Below are 24,112 nucleotides of genomic sequence, written 5' to 3'. Positions count from 1 at the left end.
AGATTTGACCAAGTTTCATTAAGGTATGGTCATAAATGTGGCCTCTAGTGTAAACTAGCTTTTCATTTGATTTGGCTTGGTGACCTAGTTTTTTATCCTACATGACCCAGATTCAAACTGGACCTTAAGATCATCAATATTAACAATCTGACCAAGTTTCATGAAGATACAGTCATAAATGCGGCTTCAACAGTGTTAACAAGCTTTTCCTTTGATTTGACCTGGTGACCTAGTTTATGATCCCAGATAACCAAATATCGAACTCGTCCAAGATTTTATTAAGGGTAACATTCTGACCAAGTTTCATTAAGATTGGGCCAAAAATGTGACCTCTAGAGTGTTAACAAGCTTTTTCTTTGATTTGACCTGGTGACCTAGTTTTTGACCCCAGATGACCCAATATCGAACTCGTCCAAGATTTTATTGAGGGTAACATCCTGACCAAGTTTCATTAAGATTGGGCCAAAATTGTGACCTCTAGAGTGTTAACAAGCTTTTCCTTTGATTTGACCTGATGACCTAGTTTTTGACCCCAGATGACATAATATCGAACTCGTCCAAGATTTTATTGAGGTAACATTCTGACCAAGTTTCATTAAGATTGGGCCAAAAATGTGACCTCTAGAGTGTTAACAAGCTTTTCCTTTGATTTGACCTGATGACCTAGTTTTTGACCCCAGATGACCCAATATCGAACTCGTCCAAGATTTTATTGAGGGTAACATTCTGACCAAGTTTCATTAAGATTGGGTCAAAAATGTGACCTCTAGAGTGTTAACAGTCAAATTGTTGACGACGGACGGACGGACGGACGGACGGACGACGGACGACGACGGACGCCGGACACAGGGTGATCACTAAAGCTCACCTTTGAGCACTTCGTGCTCAGGTGAGCTAAAAAGCCTTTCTTTCATTACATAGACAAACATTTTGCAAAGTATTTTCAAACAGTTTTAGTTCAAACAAAAACTTGAAACATATTTCATCACATCAGTTGTTTGTTGTTCCCAGCCATTGGCCCATACTCATTAGGCGCTCTATCTCTACGACGCCATAAAACAAAATACTGAATATGAAGGTACTGTTTAAAAGTCTATCATTTATCATAATTACTGCCCAAATATATCATATTTTCTTCAGAATTGACTAAAACAGGTTTCATTTAGAGAAAGAAAATGCTTAAATAATGAAAATGTCTCACGAATAGTTGAGATGAAAATGGGCCAGGAACTTGGTTAAGACTTGTTAGAACTTTCTATCTTTTGCCATTGATCTACGAAATGGTGTATGAAACACTGATAAAACAAAACATGACCGCAACATGACTTACACCACCAAGGAACATGTATTAAAAAGGCATTTCAAAAAGGCAATTTTTCATCAAAAAATAACAACTACATGATTTTTAATATTTACACAAAAAGGATGAGGTTTTTCACATATACACACATGTTTCCCTATCTGCCAGCACTATTTTTCAAGTGTAAAACAACTTGTTTTAAAAGACATTAAAACAAAAGAAAATTAAAAATAGAAAACATAAAAAAAAATGAAAAAGATAAAAATTTGGAAGTAATGAAAGTCTGAAAGTGTTTTAACAGACAATTTTTCATTCTAACCTGTATGGAGATTAACAATATATAGTCATCAATTGTTTTCTTGGTAGGCCACATGTCTGTGCAATACACTACAATGACAAAATTGTAGAGCAGTGCCTAAACTTTTACTACACTGATTCTACCTAAAATACTGCACACTGAAGTTAACTCTGTGTTTTTAAACAGCCTCTGCTTATTTCCAATACTATTCTAAATTCCAGTAGAGCAGCATTTTTAAATAGCCCTTGCCCATTGATTTTTTTCAATACTATTCTAAAGTCCAGTAGTGCATAATTTTAAATAGCTTGACTTTTTCCAAATCTATTCTAAATCCATTTTATTCCACTTATTTTATCTATCATCAAAGTTTTCTCCACAGCACCAAATTCTCACCAGAAACAGTCAAAATATATGAAGCTAATCTCCACAAGGGGTTTCTCTCTCTACATTTTCAAATAAATTCCACCAGCTATTTGTGTGCATATAATATACATCACTTTATGCAAGTTTTATTCTGAAGATATTAACTGCCTTCAAATATCTCGAAAATAAGTGTCAAATAAATGAAATTATTTCGAAAGAATTTTGAAACCAAAAAATTATGTTAAGAATGAAAAATGCTGAAAAAGATTTCATCTAGTTATTTTGGTAGCACTGATGTTAAATTTTCTCCTTTATGATGGGTCAGAACTGTACAAAGCTAAAATGCTATTCAACATAATGCTATCATTTCATTCAAATGATACAAACTTTACAATAACTTCATGCAGTCACCTGATAAATAGGTTTTCAACAACAAAACCCACTGCATCATAATCATATACAGCAACTTTGGTGTCCAACACATTTGACTTATTTTGAACAACAATCAAAAGTTTTGCTCACTAAACCAACCCGCCTAAAACATTCAAACTTGATGGAATCTGAATATTCCACATTCTGTTTCATATACTGGGTGACTAAAATGTCTAGAAAGCTTCTTTCTTGCATGTTACTCCTCAAATAATCACCATTTCTATATTAAAAGGAGATTACTGATGTAACAATTTTCAAGAATAATCTCCCTTTTGTTAGCTGCTCCCATCGACGAGAAAATTTAACGATGCTAAAAATAACTTGATACATTGATTCCAATATATATTTGTCTTCCAACAAGCAGTTTCAACATTATGATGACTGATGAATTATTCCTATAAACCTACAATGATTTACTATGATCTACTGAATTATGTACAACAGTTTTATGTCTATAAAATATAGACTTTGGGATTCTTAAGGCAGAAGGATACCTTTTAACAAAAATACCTGTATTTTTTATGATCTGAAGATTTAGATAAAAAAATATGAGAAAATGACAGTAATTGTGAGATTTTTTAGTTATACTCTCTATATGACTGCAGTAACAACAGTCAAAATAAAAGTATTGTCAAATTTTCATCTTTTCTTTAAACACACTGAATGACTGTTTTCAGGATTTTTGATATAGGAATCCTTCTACCTTAAATATAACCTTCATATGAAATAACACCAGGATATCTTTAACAATGTAAAATAATATAAGCTAGACTTTAAAACTTCAGCAACACTTAAAACACTTCTTTGAGAAGCTCTCATTCAATAAATAGGAAATGTTGTCTTTTCTATCAAAAGGTGTTCAAAGTCTTTCTTTTCAACACATTTAATGAAAGTTTCTTCACAAAACTAATAAATCATAGAATTTCAAACCATTTAATTTTGCATCATTTAAGGATAATGAAATCTACCAAACTTAAAGTCTTCAGGTTGAACTCTCATACGTATCAACTCCTCTTTTTCTAGTAATCCCAACATGATCCCTTTTTTTTTGGTCAAATAATGCATCACAAAAATGCTTCTTTCACCAAAAGGCTACATATTTTGTAACTAAAGGTAGTACTTCCTGCTTTTTTTGTCTTGTATGAGTTGTTGTACACTAGTAAAAATCTGTGGGTTGAGGTATACATATAATCTCATTTTTTGCTCTATATAAATTTTCCTAAATTATAATGACACATAGAGCAGGTAAAGCTATTTCATCTGATGTAAGTTTATGTCTAATAAATCTTAAACAAACAAATCAAGATAAATTACATATATTAAATTCAAATTTCATAAATTATGAATCATAATAAAAAAGAAAAAAAAACATAAATCAAGGAAAATCAGCACAAAAATAAAAATCATTCCAACATGAACATTAACAAACAGTTTCAATAAAGGAACACTGGCAAAAAATGAAAATGAAAAATATCTAATCTACAAATTTTTTAAATCATCCAATCCAACTGAATAAAGTCTTTTCATCCAATCAGATCATTCCAGTTCAAAAGCATTCCATCCAATCAAATGTAAAGATGCTGAAAGAATCATCCAATCAGATGTGGGATGTAGATCACATGATGAGGTGATTGGTTGGCTGTTCTACTTATCTCCCCTGATATCACATTGGTATAGTGGCCTTTAAACCAAAATTGTTGTTGGACTGTAAAGCAGAAATGTATATACAATATAGATTTTTTTTCATTTTAAGTAAAGCTTTATTTTAATTGTTTTTAAAATTAATAAACATTTCCTGAAAAGGATCCTTTTCGTTCTCCGAGAATTATTTTACTTAATAAATTCTGAGGGAATTCTATTTTTAAAGCTGTATGATTATGTCTTGTTATCAAAACTGTTGTTTATAAGAAACTGCCATTAAATGTTTAGTACAAGTTAAGAGAGACAAACAAAACACAAAGGACATGTTAATTATTACAGTTTTAAGAAGTAGAGAAGGTTCTATTACATTTTAAAGAGTTACTACTGCAGGGCTTTAAGCAATGCTTATTCCAATTACTCAACAGATTTTCAAGATCATAAATTTATCATAATTTCATATATGATTAATCACTGGCTATACCCATGCCTCTTAACAACTTTGCATCACTGGCTATACCCATGCCTCTTTACAATTTTGCATCATTGGCTATACCCATGCCTCTTAACAACTTTGCATCATTGGCTATACCCATGCCTTTTGACAACTTTGCATCATTGGCTATACCCATGCCTCTTTACAACTTTGCATCATTGGCTATACCCATGCCTTTTGACAACTTTGCATCATTGGCTATACCCATGCCTCTTTACAATCTTGCATCATTGGCTCTACCCATGTTTCTTAACAATTTGCATTATTGGCTATACCCCTTTGTATCATTGGCTATACCCATGCCTCTTAACAACTTTGCATCAACGGCTATACCCATGTTATCTAACAACTTTGCATCATTGACTATACCCATGTTTCCTAACAACTTTGCATCATTGGCTATACATATGCCTCTTAACAACTTTGCTTAACTGACCATATCCATGTTTTTAATACCTTTGCAGCATGTCTCTGAACAAAATTGCATCATCAAGGAAAGCTATTAATTTTTAAGAAATTACTGTGAAGACAAATCACAACTTCTACTCATGAAAAATAGGTGCAGAGATACATATTTGTCAAGGATTTTGTCTTTGGCTGATTCATAACAAACTACAAAACTCCCCATTTAGTGACCAAACTTTCAGCCCTTTGATTCATGGGTAACCTAACGATTGCTCTGTTCAGCCATACATATTGAAAAGTATTTCAAGAAACATAAATTACAAAAATTTCAATTCATCAATACAGTGTATGTAAATATTGCCATTTTGCTTATAATGCAGGTTATATAAGCACACATGCTCCAGACTATGAATGCAAACTTTCAGGCAATAAACAGGTCCAGTTTATTAGCATTCCAGTGAAAAAAAAAATAGCTCAAATCATAAGCATGACATGATATAAAGCTAAGTTGATTTTTTACAATAGTAAAATATTAGGCAGTTCTAGGTGACTATAGTTACACACATTCTATTACATTTTGCTAACACAAAACTCATTCAAACTAAAAGCTCAGAAAAAAACAACATCATTAAACTTTAAAGCTGGGTAGAGGTTTAGCATATTGATAAATCAGTATTATTCTGGTAATTTATAGATATGCTAATTTTAGAAAATGCTTTCTGATTTGTCTCCCTTTTTGATAGAGAAGCAATTTGTCAGTTTCTACAGAATTTGGTAATGTTTCTTGAATCTACCCAGCATTTTTCATAACTACAAGAAATGGTTACACATACACAAATTATATTTCAAAAAATTACACAGAGGTTATAGTGTTACACAAGAGAGTTACACATAGACCATTAATTTGACTATAAAGGCAGAAGGGGTACACATTTGTTTGGTTTTTGCTCGTTGTCCCTCCGTATATAAGAGTACTCAGGGGAGACAACTTACAGGGCCTTACTTGGCAGGGGTAGGAGTGTAGGCCTGGAAGTGTTGCTGTGCATCTTCGACTGTGTGATCCTGTGAAATAAAGACAGATAACTGCGTCTAAGTTACTTGGTCTATTTTTAGAACTCTTTCTATGTCCAGGTCACAGACCAGTAGCTGTATCAAACAGAAAAACTGAAAACTTCTGTAACTCTTAGCCTGCTGCATTTCTATAATCGACTAGTCCATCATTCAATTTGGACAATACCATTTGTTATACAAAGGGGTGTTCACTGACCTGCAAGCTAATCTTAGTCTGCACTGGTCGTAAAGGCAGAATCATTTGCCGCCAGCAGGCTAAGGGTTAAAATGCCTTGTATTTTTAAATACTTTGCTTCAAATATTATACTCCTATTATCACAGAAGACTTTCATATTTAACTGTCTAACAAATAAATGGTTGTATTGTAAAGAAATTCACTAGCAGATAAATTCCCAAAACTTCTGACTCTATTACTTCACAATGAATTTAATTTTTTTCCATATCATTTACCAATTACTAATACTACACAGGTTGATATTAAGCTCTAGAAATGTTTCACTTACAACTTGAGAGAGTGTAATACAAATAAAAGAGTTTTGATTGGCTACTGATCTGTGACATCATCAATCCATTTATACCCTTTCTGACTTTATACACTGAAGAGTGACTGAGAATAAAATACAGGCCAAACACAATAAATACATAGAAAAAGGGAAAGTCCACAAGAAAATGCATTCACCTAAATCTTAAACCTATCTAAAAAAACTAAATTTTGTGCATCTACAAGTGCACTATAACTACTAACTTGTTTCACTTTTAAGTGACTTTCATAATGAAATAAAAATAAAGGGAAGCAAATCTTGTTCGAACAATTTTGTAATAACATACTATTCTTATGTTCTTATATTTATGCACAATAATCTGTCAATTTTAACACAAACAACATTTTCTTTAAAATGCAAGATAATTACAAAAGATTTGACTTTGAAAGTTACTCTCACATCCTAGTAAGTGACAGATTTGAGAGATGTGAGAGTAAAACATAAAGAAAAGACAAGTATCACTCTTGTGACAAACCTTATGGCTGTGTAACCAACCAGAAGCAAAAACAACAAAGGGGTGATAAAATATGCATGAATATTTCTACAATGTATCTCAAGTTGTTTTTCTTTTCCAGACTAGTTTATGTTAAAATTTGCTTTTTTTTGTAAAAAAAAATCCCATTTATCGGTTAGAGTTTGAAATATCATGCATACATATGTTTAGACTAAATTAACAATGTCAAATAACAAATATGCACCTGAAATACTATAAAAAATGTTATTTTTTATTGGAAATGAGGGCTAAAATTTAGGAACCTTGCCTTGGGTCTTTAACAACTTTAGTGACTATTTTTGGTAATATTCATTACCCCACCCACACAACATACACAATAACTGCCATTAAAGAAGACATTCTTTTCAATTAAGATTTTTTTATCATTGAAATAAAAATTTGGCAGGCTTTTATTTCTAACATCCAACTTCATAACTCAGTTAAATAAGTAACATACAAAAATGCTTCACTTGCGACTCTTAAATACGATATTTACCAAGAATTCTTTACGATTCTCTAAGTAAAAAGTTTCAAAGCTGTGAAAAGACTAGCAAATATTCCAAGTGCAACAGTTGTGTATTTGAAATTGAAGCGAAAAACTGTAAGGATCTGCATACTCGACTGACGTTACTAAGGTAACCAGATTTACATTACTATGGTGACTGGTCACTATAGTGTCGACTTACCTCTATTGGAACTGTCTGTAGAATGGTTCCCGCTTGGTATGGAACTTGCGTGTATCCTGGTGTTGTTAAAGCTGCGTACTGAAAAACAAATGAAAAATAAAAAACATCTACATGATTGTTACACTTCAATGTAAAAGTTAATAGTACATTTTAAAAATTTTACGATAAAGTTAGCTCTTAAATTTCTCAACTCAATACTTTAATTTTGTATGGTTGCTAAATTTTTTATACCTCTCAATTAGAAGTTAGAGCTTTATTACAGTTAACATTTTTGAATAAAAAGGGGAACCAAACCAAATTTGAAGAATTTCTGCTAAAAAAAGAACATGATTGTACTTTGCTGGTTTTTGTTGTTTTTTTTAAATCAAAAAGCAAAACTGAACAATCTATCTACAGAACATTAACAAACCAAACTAATAGCTAATAGTTAGTTTTGAAAAGTCAACAAAGACAAAAAAAACTTGTTCAGTATGTTACGCAATGTTTGGTCTGAAATCTATTAACAGCAAATAAGAAACCAAATTAGCCGAGACCAAAAAACTCCTAAAGACCATCGCTTTGCCGTGCCCACTTTTTCAACATGAACTCGATTTGAATGTTTGACAAAAACTGAAAAAAATATCAAATCGTAATATTCAACAACAAAAAAAAGTTTGAAAAACCTCCTATAAGAATTTGCTATTTGTGATATTTTTAAAAAAAAATTAACTGATGAAAAAAAAAACATAAAGCAAACAGTAAAAAGGAAAGCCAAAAATAGGCAAAAAGTGGACACTTTCAGGGGGGAAAAAGTCACAAAATTGTAGTTTTAGACTGAACCATGCAAACAGTGTTTTAAGTGAAAAAGCGTTAAACAATGTCAAAAACCAACCACCTCAGAGAGTTTCCATGGCAACCAATAGCAGTTACCATAGGAACTATTAAATGAACTCTCAAAATGGCATATCGTTCAGCAAAAAAACTATAGGAGCAGTCAGATATATTTCAATTTTACTTTATTTTTATGATTAAATTCATCTAAATTTTTACATCTGCAATCTTTGTAGCAAACTAAATGGTTTTCAACACTTGCTGCTGTTTTTTGCGCCTAAATTTAGAAGAACGAATCAATATTAAATTATTAGTTTTTGTTCTACTTAAGCAATTGATTTGAGGAAATTTAACTCGATAAAATATTAGCTCAACTCCACAACTGGCATGCAAAATTAAAATAGAAGCAGATAGCATGCAAGAATAAGAAAATACTCGTCTATATTTGACTGCTACTATAACAGTGTAACATTTACATATGAGCCATGCCATGACAAAACCAACATAGTTTGTCTGCGACCAGCATGGATCCAGACCAGCCTGCGCAGTCTGGTCAGGGTCCATGCTGGTCCCTTTCAATCCCTATTGCAATTAGGGAAACTGTTAGCGAACAGCATGGATCCTGACCAGACTGTGCGAATGCCTGGATCCATGCTGGTTGCAAACGTATTATGTTGGTTTTCTCATGGTGTGGCTGTAAATTCTATTATACAGATGATTTTACAACACAATTTTAGCAGGATACTTCAGATAAAAACAGCTGATGTGACATATGATGATATTTATGTACAATTAAAAGCATTTTCAAATTGATTTTACAGCAATATTTAAAAAAAAAAAATGTGCATACTATTGCAATAAACATTAATGTTCTTTCATTGTGTGCTGTCGCTTTAACATCTTTTTTTTTTATAAAATGGGTTTCAAAAATATACAGTTTAAAATTTAACATTGATATTACGTATGTTCATTTTTTTTTTCAATTACTCTTAAGCCATTAAATTCAAGAATGAAGAAGGGCATTAAAATGTTTAACCTTTAGCATACTAGGGACAAGTGGTCTTGCCTTAATGGCCAGTGCAGACCAAGATCAACCTGGCGTCCTTGCAGGCTGATCATGTTCTGCACTGTTTGCTATTCAGTCCGTAAATTTTAAGTGAACATCCCTTTGAATAGTAAGTGGTACTGCCCAAACTGAATGATGGACAAGTCCATTTTAGAAATTTAGCAGGGTAAATGTTTAAAAGCACAGAAAGAAAGAACATTAAAATTCTAACAATGATACATCACATGTTGCCAGTTTAAAGTATCAGAATCACTACACACAGTTTCAAAACACCTAGACCACCATGGTTTAACTCAAACTACAAACTGTAAAAACACATATTGTTAACACACTGCACACTGTGAAAATCAAGCCTCCAACAGCCAGTGTTTTTGATAGGCCCCCATCCAACAGCCAGTGTTTCGGCAATAGGCCCCCATCCAACAGCCAGTGTTTCGGTGATAGGCCCCCATCCAACAGTCAGTATTCCTATGACAGCCCAGCATCCAGCAGCCAATATTTACAATACAGTTCTTCAGCTCTTTTTTGATTTGTAGAATGTAGATCCATACGCCATTTCCATTCTTTCCCTCTTGAACTTGTATTGGTTTAGATGTCAGCCTGTTGTCAGTCTGCTCTCTGTTGTCAGGTTTCAGTCTGTTGTCAGCCTGCTCTGTTTTTGTCAGGTTTGTTATCTTAAAGAAGGCACTTTAAACAGCTCCACTTCTTTTTTTTTAGATCAATTACATAATTTTCCTGTGGAATATTGATTTTCCAATTCTTTGGTGGCATGTGCTGAAACTCAAAGCCAATAGCATACTCCTGTGCCAATTAGGTTTTGAATATTTTCCATCTTATTCTCTTAAAATTACTGCAGGTTAGGCATTCCATATAATTATGCTAATATGGAAATTCAGTCCAGACTGGGATTCAAGGTTATAAAACTGGTGTATGGAGACCAATATCAGACCAACTCTGCAATTGGTCAATTTCAAATTTCAGCTCGGAAACAGCCATTGGACAATTTTAAATTCAGCTCAGAAACAGCCATTGTACAGTTTCCAATTTCAGCTCGGAAAAAGCCATTGTACAGTTTCAAATTTCAGCTCAGAAACAGCCATTGGTCAATTTCAAATTTCAGCTCGGAAACAGCCATTGGTCAATTTCAAATTTCAGCTCAGAAACAGCCATTGTACAGTTTCAAATTTCAGCTCAGAAACAGCCATTGGTCAATTTCAAAATTCAGCTTGGAAACAGTCATTGGTCAATTTCAAAATTCAGCTCGGAAACAGCCATTGTACAGTTTCAAATTTCAACTCGGAAACAGTAATTGGTCAATTTCAAAATTCAGCTTGGAAACAGTCATTGGTCAATTTCAAAATTCAGCTCATCATAAAAATACGTGGATGATATGTTTAGAGAAAAAAATGTCCAAGTTGTGCGAGTGTGTAAAGTTGTACATCACTGAAGAATTGACAAAGTAAACATACTATTTAAAATTTGTATACAAAAGTAAATAAACAAAATTATATGGACTTAAAACAAAAGAAACATAAAACAAAAATCTGCCTTGTTTTAATTGAACTGTACAAATAAGATACAAACATATTCAAAATTACTCATCTTTGTTAATAGGCTTGAAAAAAAAAGAATAAAAATCATCTTGCAATTTGTCATACATATATTTCTAGCAAAAGATAATTGTATTACCTCAAAAAAGTATATGTGTCTTTTTAAAATTTACACTGTTCAGCTGCGGAACAGTAATTTTGCCCTTTTGTAAAAATCTGTATCACCTATATTTTACTCATTCAGTGTGTTACAATAATCTATCTTAAAGGCGTACGCTAGAATTCCCTGTATATGAGATGGGCGAAAATTTTCCCAATAACAGAATTTCTTTTAACTTTGGATATTGAAGGACAATCATCTAAGAAACAAAAAAATGCAATAAAAATCATAGGTCACTGGATTCGAAAAAGAGTTATCTGCCCTTGAAAACATCATTTTTGGGGGAAATGCCGTTTTCAAGGGCAGATAACTCTTTTTCGATACCGGTGACCTATGATTTTTATTGCATTTTTTTGGTTTCTTAGATGATTGTCCTTCAATATCCAAAGTTTAAAGAAATTCTGTTATTGGGAAAATTTTCGCACCAAATTCTAGCATATGTCCTTAATCTGAATTTTAAAGTATAACAATGTCAAGTATCAAGGGTCTCAACAAGTATCAATTGCTTTACATATGGAATGTAAGAATAAAAAGAAAACTCTGTATCAGCTAATCACTGCTATACATTCAAACTTGTATGGCACAAAGCATTTTACTGGTGAGAATTTCTGTTTTGCATGCAAATGAATATACATGTACATAATTTTTATGTATACAACATAGCGATGAACAGCGATGAATATTTACAACATCAAAATGAGTCTACAAGGTTTCAGACCACAGTCTACAATATATCAGATCACAGTCTACAAGGTTTCAGACCACAGTCTATAAGGTCTCAGACCACAGCCTACAAGGTTTCAGACCACAGTCTACAAAGTATCAGACCACAGTTTATAAGGTATCAGACATCAATGAATTTACAGCTGCTAGGAGCAAACCAACCAATGTTTTATACATTCATTATTCAACAATATCCTTAATAAATGATCATCACTGCATTCACTGACCTATGTCTGCATCCGAATATGTCCTCGTGTTAGGCAAAATATAACTTTTGAAAGTTTTTTATATTCTGTAAATTACGGAAAGGAATATTTTATAAACGCAAGTTAAGGAAATCCATTCCAAACTGGGACTAAGGCTACCATATGCAGTAAGACCATGATCTGTAACCTTAAGTGATGAAAGAAACACTAATGGTCAAAAGAATACAGTCAGATATATACAACAATTATAATATTCCATTTTCAGTTGTTCAGTCTGCGGTATATTTCACCACATGGCCTTTCAATAATAAAGCTTACAAAAACTTAAGACCAGACTAAAATTTAAAATCAGTTTTCAGTAGTCCTTTTTTGGTACTAAGTCTTAAGTTTTTCATTTGACCAAAAAATATAAACATATACGGACATTAATACTTGTCAATGACAGAAAAATAATGAGCAAAATATCAGTTGAGCAATATTTCAAGGTGAACTTTTGTCAGGTGTCTAAACACAGCACATTTCTACACCTAACTTAATTCCAATTTTTTTCACTGATGCTGTCCTTAGCCTTGTTCAAACAAAATAATTTCTCCGTGTAGAAGTTCTGACCGTTCACAAGTTATTTCTATTTAATGCAGACTCCTTACCCCTCTTTTAATCCTAATATTTAAAATTATTATCTAGCAATGTTATGTTTTTTCAATCATGAAACATAATAGATAATGTCACAACTATTTTCCATACATGACCTAACCAAATTGATAAAATAACATTGATAGCACTGGCTTTGTATGTCTTACAATACCCTACTAAAAATACTATTCTGAAAAGGGGATATTTATCTATTTAACAGACTGTTTTAATTTCGTTTGTGTTGCTCCAGTATTTTCCAGCCTACTCATGGTATGGTCCAACACGGTCGCTTTAATGTGTATGACAATTTGGCAGCACTATAAAAATACCGGTATTCACCTCTTCTTTGACTGTCTTTTTTTTTTTTAAATATGATATCATTGTTTTCAAGCAGTGCTTTTTAACTGGCAGTTTACGCTGAGGGTGAAATGATTAATACAGGATTATATGTGAGCCGTGCCATGAGAAAACCAACATAGTGGGTATGCGACCAGCATGGATCCAGACCAGCCTGCGCATCCGTGCAGTCTAGTCAGGATCCATGCTGTTCGCTTTTAAAGCCTATTGGAATTGGAGAAACTGTTACCGAACAGCATGGAGCCTGACCAGACTGCGCGGATGCGCAGGCTGGTCTGGATCCATGCTGGTCGCATACCCACTATGTTGATTTTCTCATGGCGCGGCTCATGTATTTTCTGATGAGTACACAAAAAAGTAGTACTTTATACAAGAGCAAAATGTCCAAGCCTTTTATACTTGAGTACATGTTTTCTATCAACACGGTAACTTGCGATTAATATACACAGGTGTAACTGAAGTTCTGATTGCACATCGTTATATGTCACTTGTATTCTTTTTTAAAGACCCATATCATTATTTAAGCCTTATATTTGAAAAAGTCTATAAATGAAATATGACTATAGGATGCTCATATTATTTTAATTTTTTTTTTTTTTTGTCAGATAAGAATATTGCATATTGCATTTATCATCAGATAAAAAAAATGTGCGCATCATGTTATGACAACATTATTGAAGCAGAATATCACTACTAGTACAGATGAGCTTTTTTCTCCATCACTTCCCTCCCCAATATTTTTTTTCCGTAACTCATGAAAATTTCCTTGCATAAAATACGAGTGACAAGAACCGTGTACAAACATTATTTACTATACATAGTACAGTCCAAAAACTTTGTAAATGCAAGCCTTGCATAATCTGACTAGAGAAAAACTGAGATATTTTTTGTTTCTGTACAAATTTCTGGTTATACGTGAACAAATCAAACCACGACTATAGGATATATGGTAAAAGGAATACACAGGTCAAAATCTCTAATTAAACGTTGTGCTATATGGTATATGTAGTTAAACGGTTGAAAAATGTACCTGAGAAATTTCTACTGAAAACCATAATATTGAGACTGAAAAGAAAAAAATTGTATAATTAATTTACATAATTAGCATTAATTTACATAATTTACAATGTGTTTACACAGTTATACAATCTACACTACAGTTAAAACATATCACCACTTCATTTCAGTACTTTACACTTTACAAAATTCTTGTTGTCTAAATCCTACAGGTTTTTAAACATTCTTTTCACGTCATATGCCTGCTGATTGAGTTTATTAATAAATTCATTTCAAAACTAATACTAGTAAAAAGAAAAAAAAAAGTTTGAAAAAAACAAAAAAAAACAAACAATGTTCACATACAAAACCTAGGTAATTCTGCATCTCTCACATATAAATTATTTAAGAGTAAGAAGCCCCGAAAAGCTTGTTTTTTCTGTTTTTTTCTGTTTTTTTTTTACACTCAAACAAAAAATGGCTTATCAGCATGAAAAAAAAAAACTTTTTTTTTTCTTGTTTGCCTAAATATGTTTTCCTGTTTCATTACAGTCAGTATTAGAGGTAGACAAGCACAGAAAATTTGTAAGTGCATCCAAGATAATTATATATATTTTTACGTAAAACAATTTCAACTTAAAGGCCCTAGTCCTAAATACCGAAAAATCTATAATTTATTTTCACATCAAAACACAGCAACCTATTCACAAGGAATTCTTGGAATTCCATTTTTTTATATTATTTGGCACAGTTTGGGAATAATCAACAATTTTTACAAAAAAGAAAAAGTTTATCATCTCCATCCATAAAAATAATGAAAACTATTTACAAAAAAACCCAAACATTTATCCCTTTAATCCACTTATAAAGCAACAAAGAATTATTTGAAAAGTTAAAAATAAAACAACATTAAAGGCCCTATTCCATGAAAAAACAAGAGCTGTCACTAATGGTGATAAATGCCCCTGCAGCACCTTGACCTGGTGACCCCAAAGTCAGTAGGGGTGGTGTACTCAATGAGTACTATCAGCATGTGAAGTTTGAAGGTCCTGGGTGCAGTGGTTCGCATGTAAAGTGCCTTCATGCAAAAAGTTAACGTTGGCCCCTGTGACCTTGACCTTTGACCTGGTGACCCCAAAGTCAGTAGGGTTGGTGTACTCAATAGGTACTATCATCATATGAAGTTTGAAGGTCCTGGGTGCAGTGGTTCGCGAGTAAAGTGCCTTCATGTAAAAAGTTAACGTTGGCCCCTGTGACCTTGACCTTTGACCTGGTGACCCCAAAGTCAGTAGGGGTGGTGTACTTAATAAGTACTATCAGCATGTGAAGTTTGAAGGTCCTGGGTGCAGTGGTTTGCGAGTAAAGTGCCTTCATGCAAAAAGTTAACGTTGTGACGAACTAACTAACGAACGGACGGACAGTTGAAAACTAATATGCCTCCCTTTGGGAGCATTAAAATCAAACAGAGTTATAAATGCCTACTGTGTAAATGATCAAATTAGCCTCTTAAAACAGGATAGGCTTTCGATAAAATACAAAATTTGGCATATTTCTCTAAGTTCTACCACTTCTACATTAAAAGAAAAACACCTATATATAAATTTACCATACACTTTCTTTCTTTCTTATACATATGATTTAATATATTCAATTTCCGTCCAAATTTCCATGTTATTTCTTCAGTTAATTTGCTCCTCTTGCCGCCTCGAGAATTCATCAGTTTGAAGAGTTTTGTAGAAAATGAATGCATAAAAAACACAATATCCTAGCAACCAAAGCAAGCTTGGCCGAGTTTCTCACAAAGATGTAAAACTCCACCAATAAAAAAATTCAAGAATGCAACTGTTTATAACCATGTCATAACATAACAATTTAACAAGCATAACAATATGTTGCCATAGGGATCAGTGCAATTTTCACAGAGGTCAAAGTTCCTCGCCATAGTAACCACATGGAAAAAGCAAAAGGTCAAAATTTCAAAAAAGAGTTCATCACTATGACAACATTCCACTATTGAGATGGTTGGTCATTCATTGGTTAACTCAATTCTGAGGTGAATCCACCTCCCCTACCGATTGGTTGGAAATATGGAGCTGTCCCATTTGATTGGCTAACTGAGGGAGTAAGGAGGAGGGGTCTAAACCTGCCTGGTTCCCAGCTGTATGTAGCGAGTTTGGTTGAAGCATCTGCTAAATATCATAATTAAAAAACAAATCTAGTTCAATCCCTCATTATTCCAGTCAATTTCTGCCTATTTAAAACAACATTAAAGAAATAAGTTATAATGGTTTTAAACAATCAATAGTGGAATAAACTGATACATTAATTTGAAAAAAAAATCAAATAAATTCAGATCATCTTTATCTAAACTGTTAAATTAATAGATGAAAAATGTGGATTATGATGAAAAATTAAAACTGAAAAATGTATTAGTAACTTACATGTGCCATTGGGGGTTGCATAATGTATTGTGGTGTGACGAAGGCGCCGGGGTTAGATTGTACTTGGTACGTAGTGGGTGATGATGCCACACTGTAACGGGGCAAAATCCCCGGGGTCATCAATGCTGCTCCACCTGGGGCTGCTATACTGTAAGGCAGGTAAAGACTGAAACAAAAAACCAAGGACTTACATTAAAAACCAAGTACTGAAATATGCATTTTTGCTCTTTAAGTAGTACATTAATAAATCATAAAGATTATACCTCATCCAATTTTCAAATATTACCAAGTCAACTTAAATTTCAACTGTGTCAAGGGCTTAAAAGGTTCATTTTTGTATATTGAAATGGTTGTGATATTCTCCTCTCTTGTTTTTTTCAAAACACTTCAGCGAAGTAAACACCTTCAGGCTGATGAAAAAAAGCTATCAATTTTAAGACGACAAGACAGTTTGAAGGCTGAATAGAAAACTCTCGTAACTCCTTCTTTATTTAATATGGGCTGAGACAGTTTTCTGCTCAGCCCTTGAAATGAAGATTCTCATCAATAACATCTCTTTGCATACAGTCTGCATCAGATTTGAATAATTTTTAACACCAGATTAGTCTCTTCAATCTTTGACAACTGAGGTGGCACAAGAAGATGAACCAACTCAATTAAACCATAAATACTTCGTAGTACATGAAATAACAGAGATACAACTGTGATACAGTAGAGCAAGGGTGCAGCCAAAAACTGGCATGGCAACAGAGCAGGGCTTTATAAGGAGACCTTACAAAAATTACTTTAATCTGTTTTAAGGCAAACAGTCACAAAGTTAGGTGATATGGCACCTTTCCAGAATTTTATGGTGGAGAAAGACCAGAGGTGCCCTTCAAAGCATTTTTCAGATACAGGCAGGCCACTGGGTAAAACTGCCATTTTTCAATCGCCATGTACTTGCTTCCACACATAAAAGTATTCTGCTGTCCAAAGTGAAATTTCGAAACCAACATGGGACTCTACCACAGAGGTGCCTGCTGAAACATCAAGCAGACGCTACACCAATGAATTCCAAATATTGCTGTCTTGCACTTTTGGTAACCATAGTAACTATCATTCTACAGATGGGCCATCAAATAAAAAAAAATTACAGTCCACATGTAAAATGGTAGATAATATTCTACCGAGATTCCCAGCCGATGGAATCTACTACACTTCTAAGCAAAATGATATAATATTCTGAGAAATAAAAACTTACCCATTTTGAGCTAAGGCAGCCTGGTCATATGCCAGTGTAGGAATAGTCTGAAAGAGAACCAGACCATTTCATTATCAGACTGTGTTACAACCATTTTTTTTATATAACCAAGAAGTGTTAGTAATGAAGCAAAAGACAGACAACACAGAAAAAGATATTCTTTAACATAAATATATCAACTACCATAAGTTCTGTAATAACATTCACTTCACTTATATCAATTTTGTTTACATTTTATCAAACCACAATTTCTCCTATCTAAATAGCTAAAGCCCATGCCCCCTCATGTTTTTCTCTTCAAGCTTTACACAGGCTATTATCTTGTTTACAAATTTTCATGATTTGTTTTTTCAAACTTAAAGAAGGTTTTGACAATTACATGTAAGCAAATAACTACATATGGATTATGCTATAAGAATGTACTGATTAATGAATACGAAATCCTTTCTTTTCTTTTCTTTTTTTCATCTTTTTTTTAAAATAAAATATTTCTTTTACAAAGTTAGAAAAAAAATGTTATTTTTCCAAAGAGGACAATATAAAGGGTTTATATCCCACATACCCACATGTTTTTTTTTGTTTTAAATATGTGGGCTATCTTTTTATCATATAGAAGGATTTCTTTAACTGACATTTAATTTGTGTAAATCATTCCATGCGAGTACAAATAAGATTAAAAAATATTCTGATGAAAAATTTAAGATAAAATTGATTATTCGTGGTGATTTAAATTTCTTGGCCTGACGAAACCACATAATCCACAAAAATAAGTCTCCCACAAATATAAACATTTTTAATGTATGCACAAGACATTACGGGCCAAAGTAACATTTTTTTAAAAGTTCTTGAATCTACACATGGAATGAGTATTTTACACAATAAATATGTAACTGGGTATATATGTTTCTCAAAGATCAGGCATATTGTGTATTGAATTCCTTGATTACAAATTTGCATGCAAAATGTCATAACAATGGAAGATGCGGATGTTTGCAGTTTATTCTCCATTTTGGACTTTCATTGTTTACTCGAGAAAAAAAAAAAAAAAGAGAATAAAAAAATCTTAACTGATAAATTACATTTCAAATGTGTCCTTTCCCAAAATAATTTGTGCCTTTTCTTTAGTTCTAGAGGTACAACAGGTCTCAAAAAGTGGCATAAGGAAGGATGTGGTCAAAATTTACTTAGCATACTGTAAGTCTTCATTCTTTTCTCAAAACACATTCATAACTTTAGACAATTTTTGTGTGTGTAAATATAGCTTAAAAACTTATGAAATATTAGAATGATCTACAGTCAACCTGTATCGAGCATAAGGCAGGTCACTGTCTAAGAAAAGTTGACATCGGAACAAAAAGTCAATATGGGAGTTAGCTGACTAACTCCTTTTAACGCAAGTGGCCGTTTATGCCAGGCTGAAGCTACGGTATGTTCTACTGTATAATTAAACTTCATATGCTAAGACCATTTTGACCAAAGAATATAAATTATATATATATTTATATATGTGCACAAACAAAACAAAAATTATACACAGTTTAGCGAAAGAATTAATATACTGATATAGTGATCACAGTAAGTTTATTATAATGTACGCTATATAGGGTTATAGTGAATAAAATGTAATTTTGAAAAAAAAGTATAAAAATATGCAACCTTGAGTAACTGTTTAATATTTATGCAACATGATTATATAAATGTGTAACTGGTATTGATTATATGTATATGGGATTACACATCTAAATATTTAACTGAAACGTTTAAAATTAAGTCCAGATCGGAACTTACTACATCCGTCCGATCCGGCCATAATTTTGTCGGTTGAATATACGGCACCTTTTTCTTGTTTCCTCCGTCCGCGAATTTTGCGAGTAATGGTTCTGTGCAGCCTATGATATACACGTAATAAATGTAAACATACATACATATTATAAGATGAAAGAAAAAAATCCCTGAATATTTTCATAAATAGTAAACAAATTGACAATTATGTTCAACAATACTTTAACCATGCAGTGATAACCTGTGTTTCAGAGTTTCAATGTATTCATGACTTTAAAATGTAACTTTGATTCCTCCAACAGCAAATGCTCCCCTCTGCACTTTTTGATAAAATCATTATGTCCAAAGTGGCATTACACATGCTAGTTTCATATTGACAAAATGTTCGTTACTTTCACAAACTAGGGAAATACTAGTAAGAAATGTAGCCAACTATCTCTTCAGTGACCTTGACATTACATTACAATTTTAATGATATATTTTTGAAAACTGTCAAACAAACATTTTTTTTTTAAAAATATCAATGAACTACATTTTAAACCATAACAGAACTCACCTGGCAAAATTTTCCCATTAAAACCATTTATTACTTGTTCACATTTTTCTTTGGACTCCATACGTGCAAACCCAACTCCCCGACTGACACCATCAGGTTTTCGGAGAATCCTCGTGGATATCACTGTTCCATAATCTTTCAACATATTTTCCAAATTTTGTTCAGAGAAATATAGTGGTAAATTGGCAATGTAGAGATTTGTGGGGTCTTGTTCTTGTTGCTGAAAATGAAATAACGAAAAACATTATAAAATGAGGAATGCATTTTGGATATGGCAACTTTGGATATCTAGCATCAAAATCACATTCTGGGGTTGATTATTGCTCTCTTGATTGACAGACTTAGTGTTATCAAAGATAAATATTGGTCTACTTAAATTTAAAGTAACAGACAGAACTTTTTTTCTTTCTGTTTTTTTTTGTGCATTTTTATATCACAAGGGTAGTAATCCAATATTCATTAAGAATTAGTGAAATACTGATTACTTCCCCTGCCCTGTTAAGTGTAATGGCGAAACATTCCCCCAGACTTGTTGTCGCCAGCTGTTTAGGTTTGCCTGGAAAACTTGAGCATTTTGCGACCCTGAGCAAATGATCCAACTGGCGTTTTAATGCAGTTTTATAAATGACTCGTGTATCAGTAAGACTACACCCAACAGACTAAATACTTGAAATATCCTTTAATCTCGACTATTTAAATATTCAAAATTTCCTATTAATTCATTTCTTTTTTTCTTTGAAAATTTGGGTCAGAGGACCTGAGAAACAAAGAATCAAAGAATCTTTGACCTAGAAATCAGTTATAGCTTTATCAAGCAAGTGCCGATTTTTTTTCTCCGCACTCTTAACAAATCAATTTCTCTTCACAGATTTGTGGATATGTTCAATATTGATATAGCCCTTGCGCAAACATTTCACTATTGTATATGGAAACCTTATACAGCACCAGTGTAAATATAAAGGGTATATTTAACAAATATGCTTATTTACATCAGGAAATGCCTTAAATGGCATAAATGGTTTAAGTATAGGCAAACAAGTGTGTCTAATGTAAATTTAGTCAACAGCGGAATTTCCTTTTAACAAAAGCTTTCCTATACGTGATCAAGTCATAAAATGAACACTTTTTTTTAATGCAAGTTGTATCTTGCGTGGTTTTATTACTTTTCGCATAATTTGTTATTCACTCCGGGTAATAAACAGCAAAACATTAAAAATATCACCTGTGATCGTATACTGTTGAATGATTAATAATTTTTGTCATTTTTTTTTTTTTTCGAAGAAAGAAAATTGAGGTATATTCGCTCACATCACTTCGTTGTAACACTAAATGTCTTGAAATTTTATCCTTAAATGGTTTAATTGAATTTGTCTCATTTAATCAATCATTCTCACTTTAAGTTATTTTCCAAAAGACTGGTAATTTAGAAATAATTAAATTGTCCCTATGAAGCCAAAGAGAAAGTACAAAAACACTCCTGTTTTCATTGTCATTTCTAATACATCAAAATAATGATTGAGATAAAGTTAATGCTGTAAACAATAAAATTCATCTCATTTTTCAGAAGAAATCAATAAATATTTTGGTGACACTTATCATATGTAAAAGGGGTGGAAATAAAAACGCACCCTGGCTGCCTGCCAAGTGAACAGATTTATAGTTAGTTTTATAAATTTCTATTTGAAATCTTAGATAGATACCCAATGCTATCTGACACCAGTCTATTTCTGGATGTTAGTGAGCGACACATAATAAGATCTTTTTTTTTTGAAAACATTTACCTACTCTTCAATATGAGCAAATGTCCGGTGAAATTTAGGGTTCTAATACCTAAAAAGAATTGAGGAGAAGAGTTTAGGAGAATAGATGTTGCAGAAAAATATTTTACACACAGCTCAAATGACCTACGTGAACTAAGTGACCAAAATGCCCAAGATGGTAGCTTGGCTTTTGGCGGGCCATACTGGCACTGTGGTCAGAAGGGGACTATCAACATAAAGGCAATGGAGGCAGATAGCCTGTTTTAACGCTTCTCCCTTAATAAATGTCCCTGTACAGATTTAATACTTTCACTTTTATCTTGTTGAACTACACTGTTGTCAGATAGTTGAAGATTCAATGATTTTTAAGTCATTTTGCTGTTTACCTATTTCAAATGGTAAATGCATGGTTCGTGGCAAAAGTTATGTATCAAACCACCATAAACAAACATGGTAAACCACCTTTATTTGAGGAAGGCATGAAAACGAATATTTTATGATATGTCTCAATGCTTCAACATAAAAAATTTGTAATTTTGCCAAATATGGAAACATTAATAAACGTAAAAGTTATGAAGATCTATCTATCTGTGTATGTTATCTTTTACATCATTTAAACACTTTTTCAACGTGTATTTAAAAGGTGTTTTTTTCTTTACATATTACAATTTACACTTGGCTGAGGATGAGATATTTGTGAATAATTACAACAAGACAGAATATTTTATACTTTGATAAACAGTTGCCATGGCTGCAAAAACAGTAACATTAGACATATGTTGACGTCCAGATACTGTAACACATTAAAACTTATAAACATGACAAAAATTCAAGTATTTTTCAAGGACTTCTCAAGTATTGTTTTTACTTTTTCAAGGACAATTTTTCTTGAAATCACATCTTCAAATCTTTGCTGGCACAACTTTTATCAATTATTTAAAAAAACAAAACAGAATCTTTTTTTTTTTAGCCCAAACTGCACTTGTTGTAAACTTTGGTCATAGGCTGCAACTTATGACCGCTATTGGTGCATATCAAGAGTGACAAATGCGCAAATACAGTATTTTCTTTCATCTTCGTTTTTTTTTTCTGTTTTGAACTCTTTTAACAAAGCAAGTTGCGCACAGAACAGTTTTCAACCAGTCCTTTTTTTTCTGAATTCAAGCAATTTTTTAAAATTCAAGTAATTTTCAGCTTTTTTTTTTTAGTTTTATCAATTTTTAAAGCTGTAAACCCTAGTACATTAATATTTGCATTATTATAATAATAACAGTCTGGGAAAAATCCACAGAAGAGTGAGTTTATAGCCTATTCTGTCTCTCATTACTTCATAAAAATATGCTAAACATGCAAAAAAGATCAAACGCTTTTTTGGGGTAGCTGGTAATAATGTTACTGACGAAACCTTAAAACTTCCTTTGATGCAGAACCTCCTCTGACAGCTTTTGTGTCACTTTAAAGATGTCATAAATGCTGTTTTATTGAGAAATATACGAGCAGCATAGAGATATGTAATTAATGGTTTTATCATGTATATAACACACTACACAATTTGTGGTATGTGAAAAATGCTAAATTAGTGTGGCCTAGTATTAAGATGAAAACAAAATGCTTACTTAATTAACAAATTGTTTTGTGCATTTACTTTCCTTAACACATTGTTAAAATTGTCATTCCTGTGTTAATTTCAGCTACTACCTCTTTCAGCCAGGCAGCAAAAACTACCAGACTGCAACTGTCATTGTATCAAATGAAAAGACAACAGGGCCACGTTTCAGATGTAACTGTTGCATTCCATAGTTTCCTGATATGCTCTGTATCTTGCAGAAGACATTTACACAATTTTTTAAAATGTTTTTAGTTATGGTAATATCAGACATAAATATTGATCATAATTGCGACTTTCAAGCTTTTGATGGTGGAGGAGGGCCCCAGGTACCACTCTGGGCACACGGGTAGAACTGTCAACCTTCTGTAATTCTTCACATAAAAGAATTCTACATACCAAGCGAGGTTTTGAAGCCAAAGTAGTGAACGGCAAGTGATTTGCAGTCAGTGACCTTAACTATTTGACCACGGAAGCACACACCACCCCTCCTCCCCACTAT

General features: G+C 32.7%; 1 protein-coding gene across 21 annotated transcripts in view; it reads right to left on the bottom strand.

The window, feature by feature from the left end:
- Nucleotides 1-1,399: 1,399 nt before the first annotated feature.
- The window catches only part of LOC123531388 (RNA-binding motif, single-stranded-interacting protein 3-like), a 202,307-nt gene continuing 179,594 nt past the window's right edge, over nucleotides 1,400-24,112 (bottom strand). For 14 of the 21 annotated variants that reach the window (XM_045312275.2, XM_045312282.2, XM_045312295.2 and 11 more), the window contains 7 exons: nucleotides 20,245-20,464; nucleotides 19,695-19,795; nucleotides 17,907-17,953; nucleotides 16,667-16,832; nucleotides 7,725-7,802; nucleotides 5,936-5,994; nucleotides 1,400-4,098 (listed from right to left, as the gene is read on the bottom strand). In XM_045312275.2, coding sequence (XP_045168210.2) covers nucleotides 4,077-4,098; nucleotides 5,936-5,994; nucleotides 7,725-7,802; nucleotides 16,667-16,832; nucleotides 17,907-17,953; nucleotides 19,695-19,795; nucleotides 20,245-20,464 — 693 coding nt within the window. In that variant the 3' untranslated portion in view covers nucleotides 1,400-4,076. The other 7 variants (XM_045312278.2, XM_045312280.2, XR_006682415.2 and 4 more) reach the window with 7 other exon arrangements.

This window comes from Mercenaria mercenaria, chromosome 11 (genome assembly GCF_021730395.1).
Source record: "Mercenaria mercenaria strain notata chromosome 11, MADL_Memer_1, whole genome shotgun sequence".
Classification (NCBI taxonomy): domain Eukaryota; kingdom Metazoa; phylum Mollusca; class Bivalvia; order Venerida; family Veneridae; genus Mercenaria; species Mercenaria mercenaria.
Note: the sequence above shows the minus strand (reverse complement) of the source record. Positions and strands in the feature narration are given on the sequence as shown.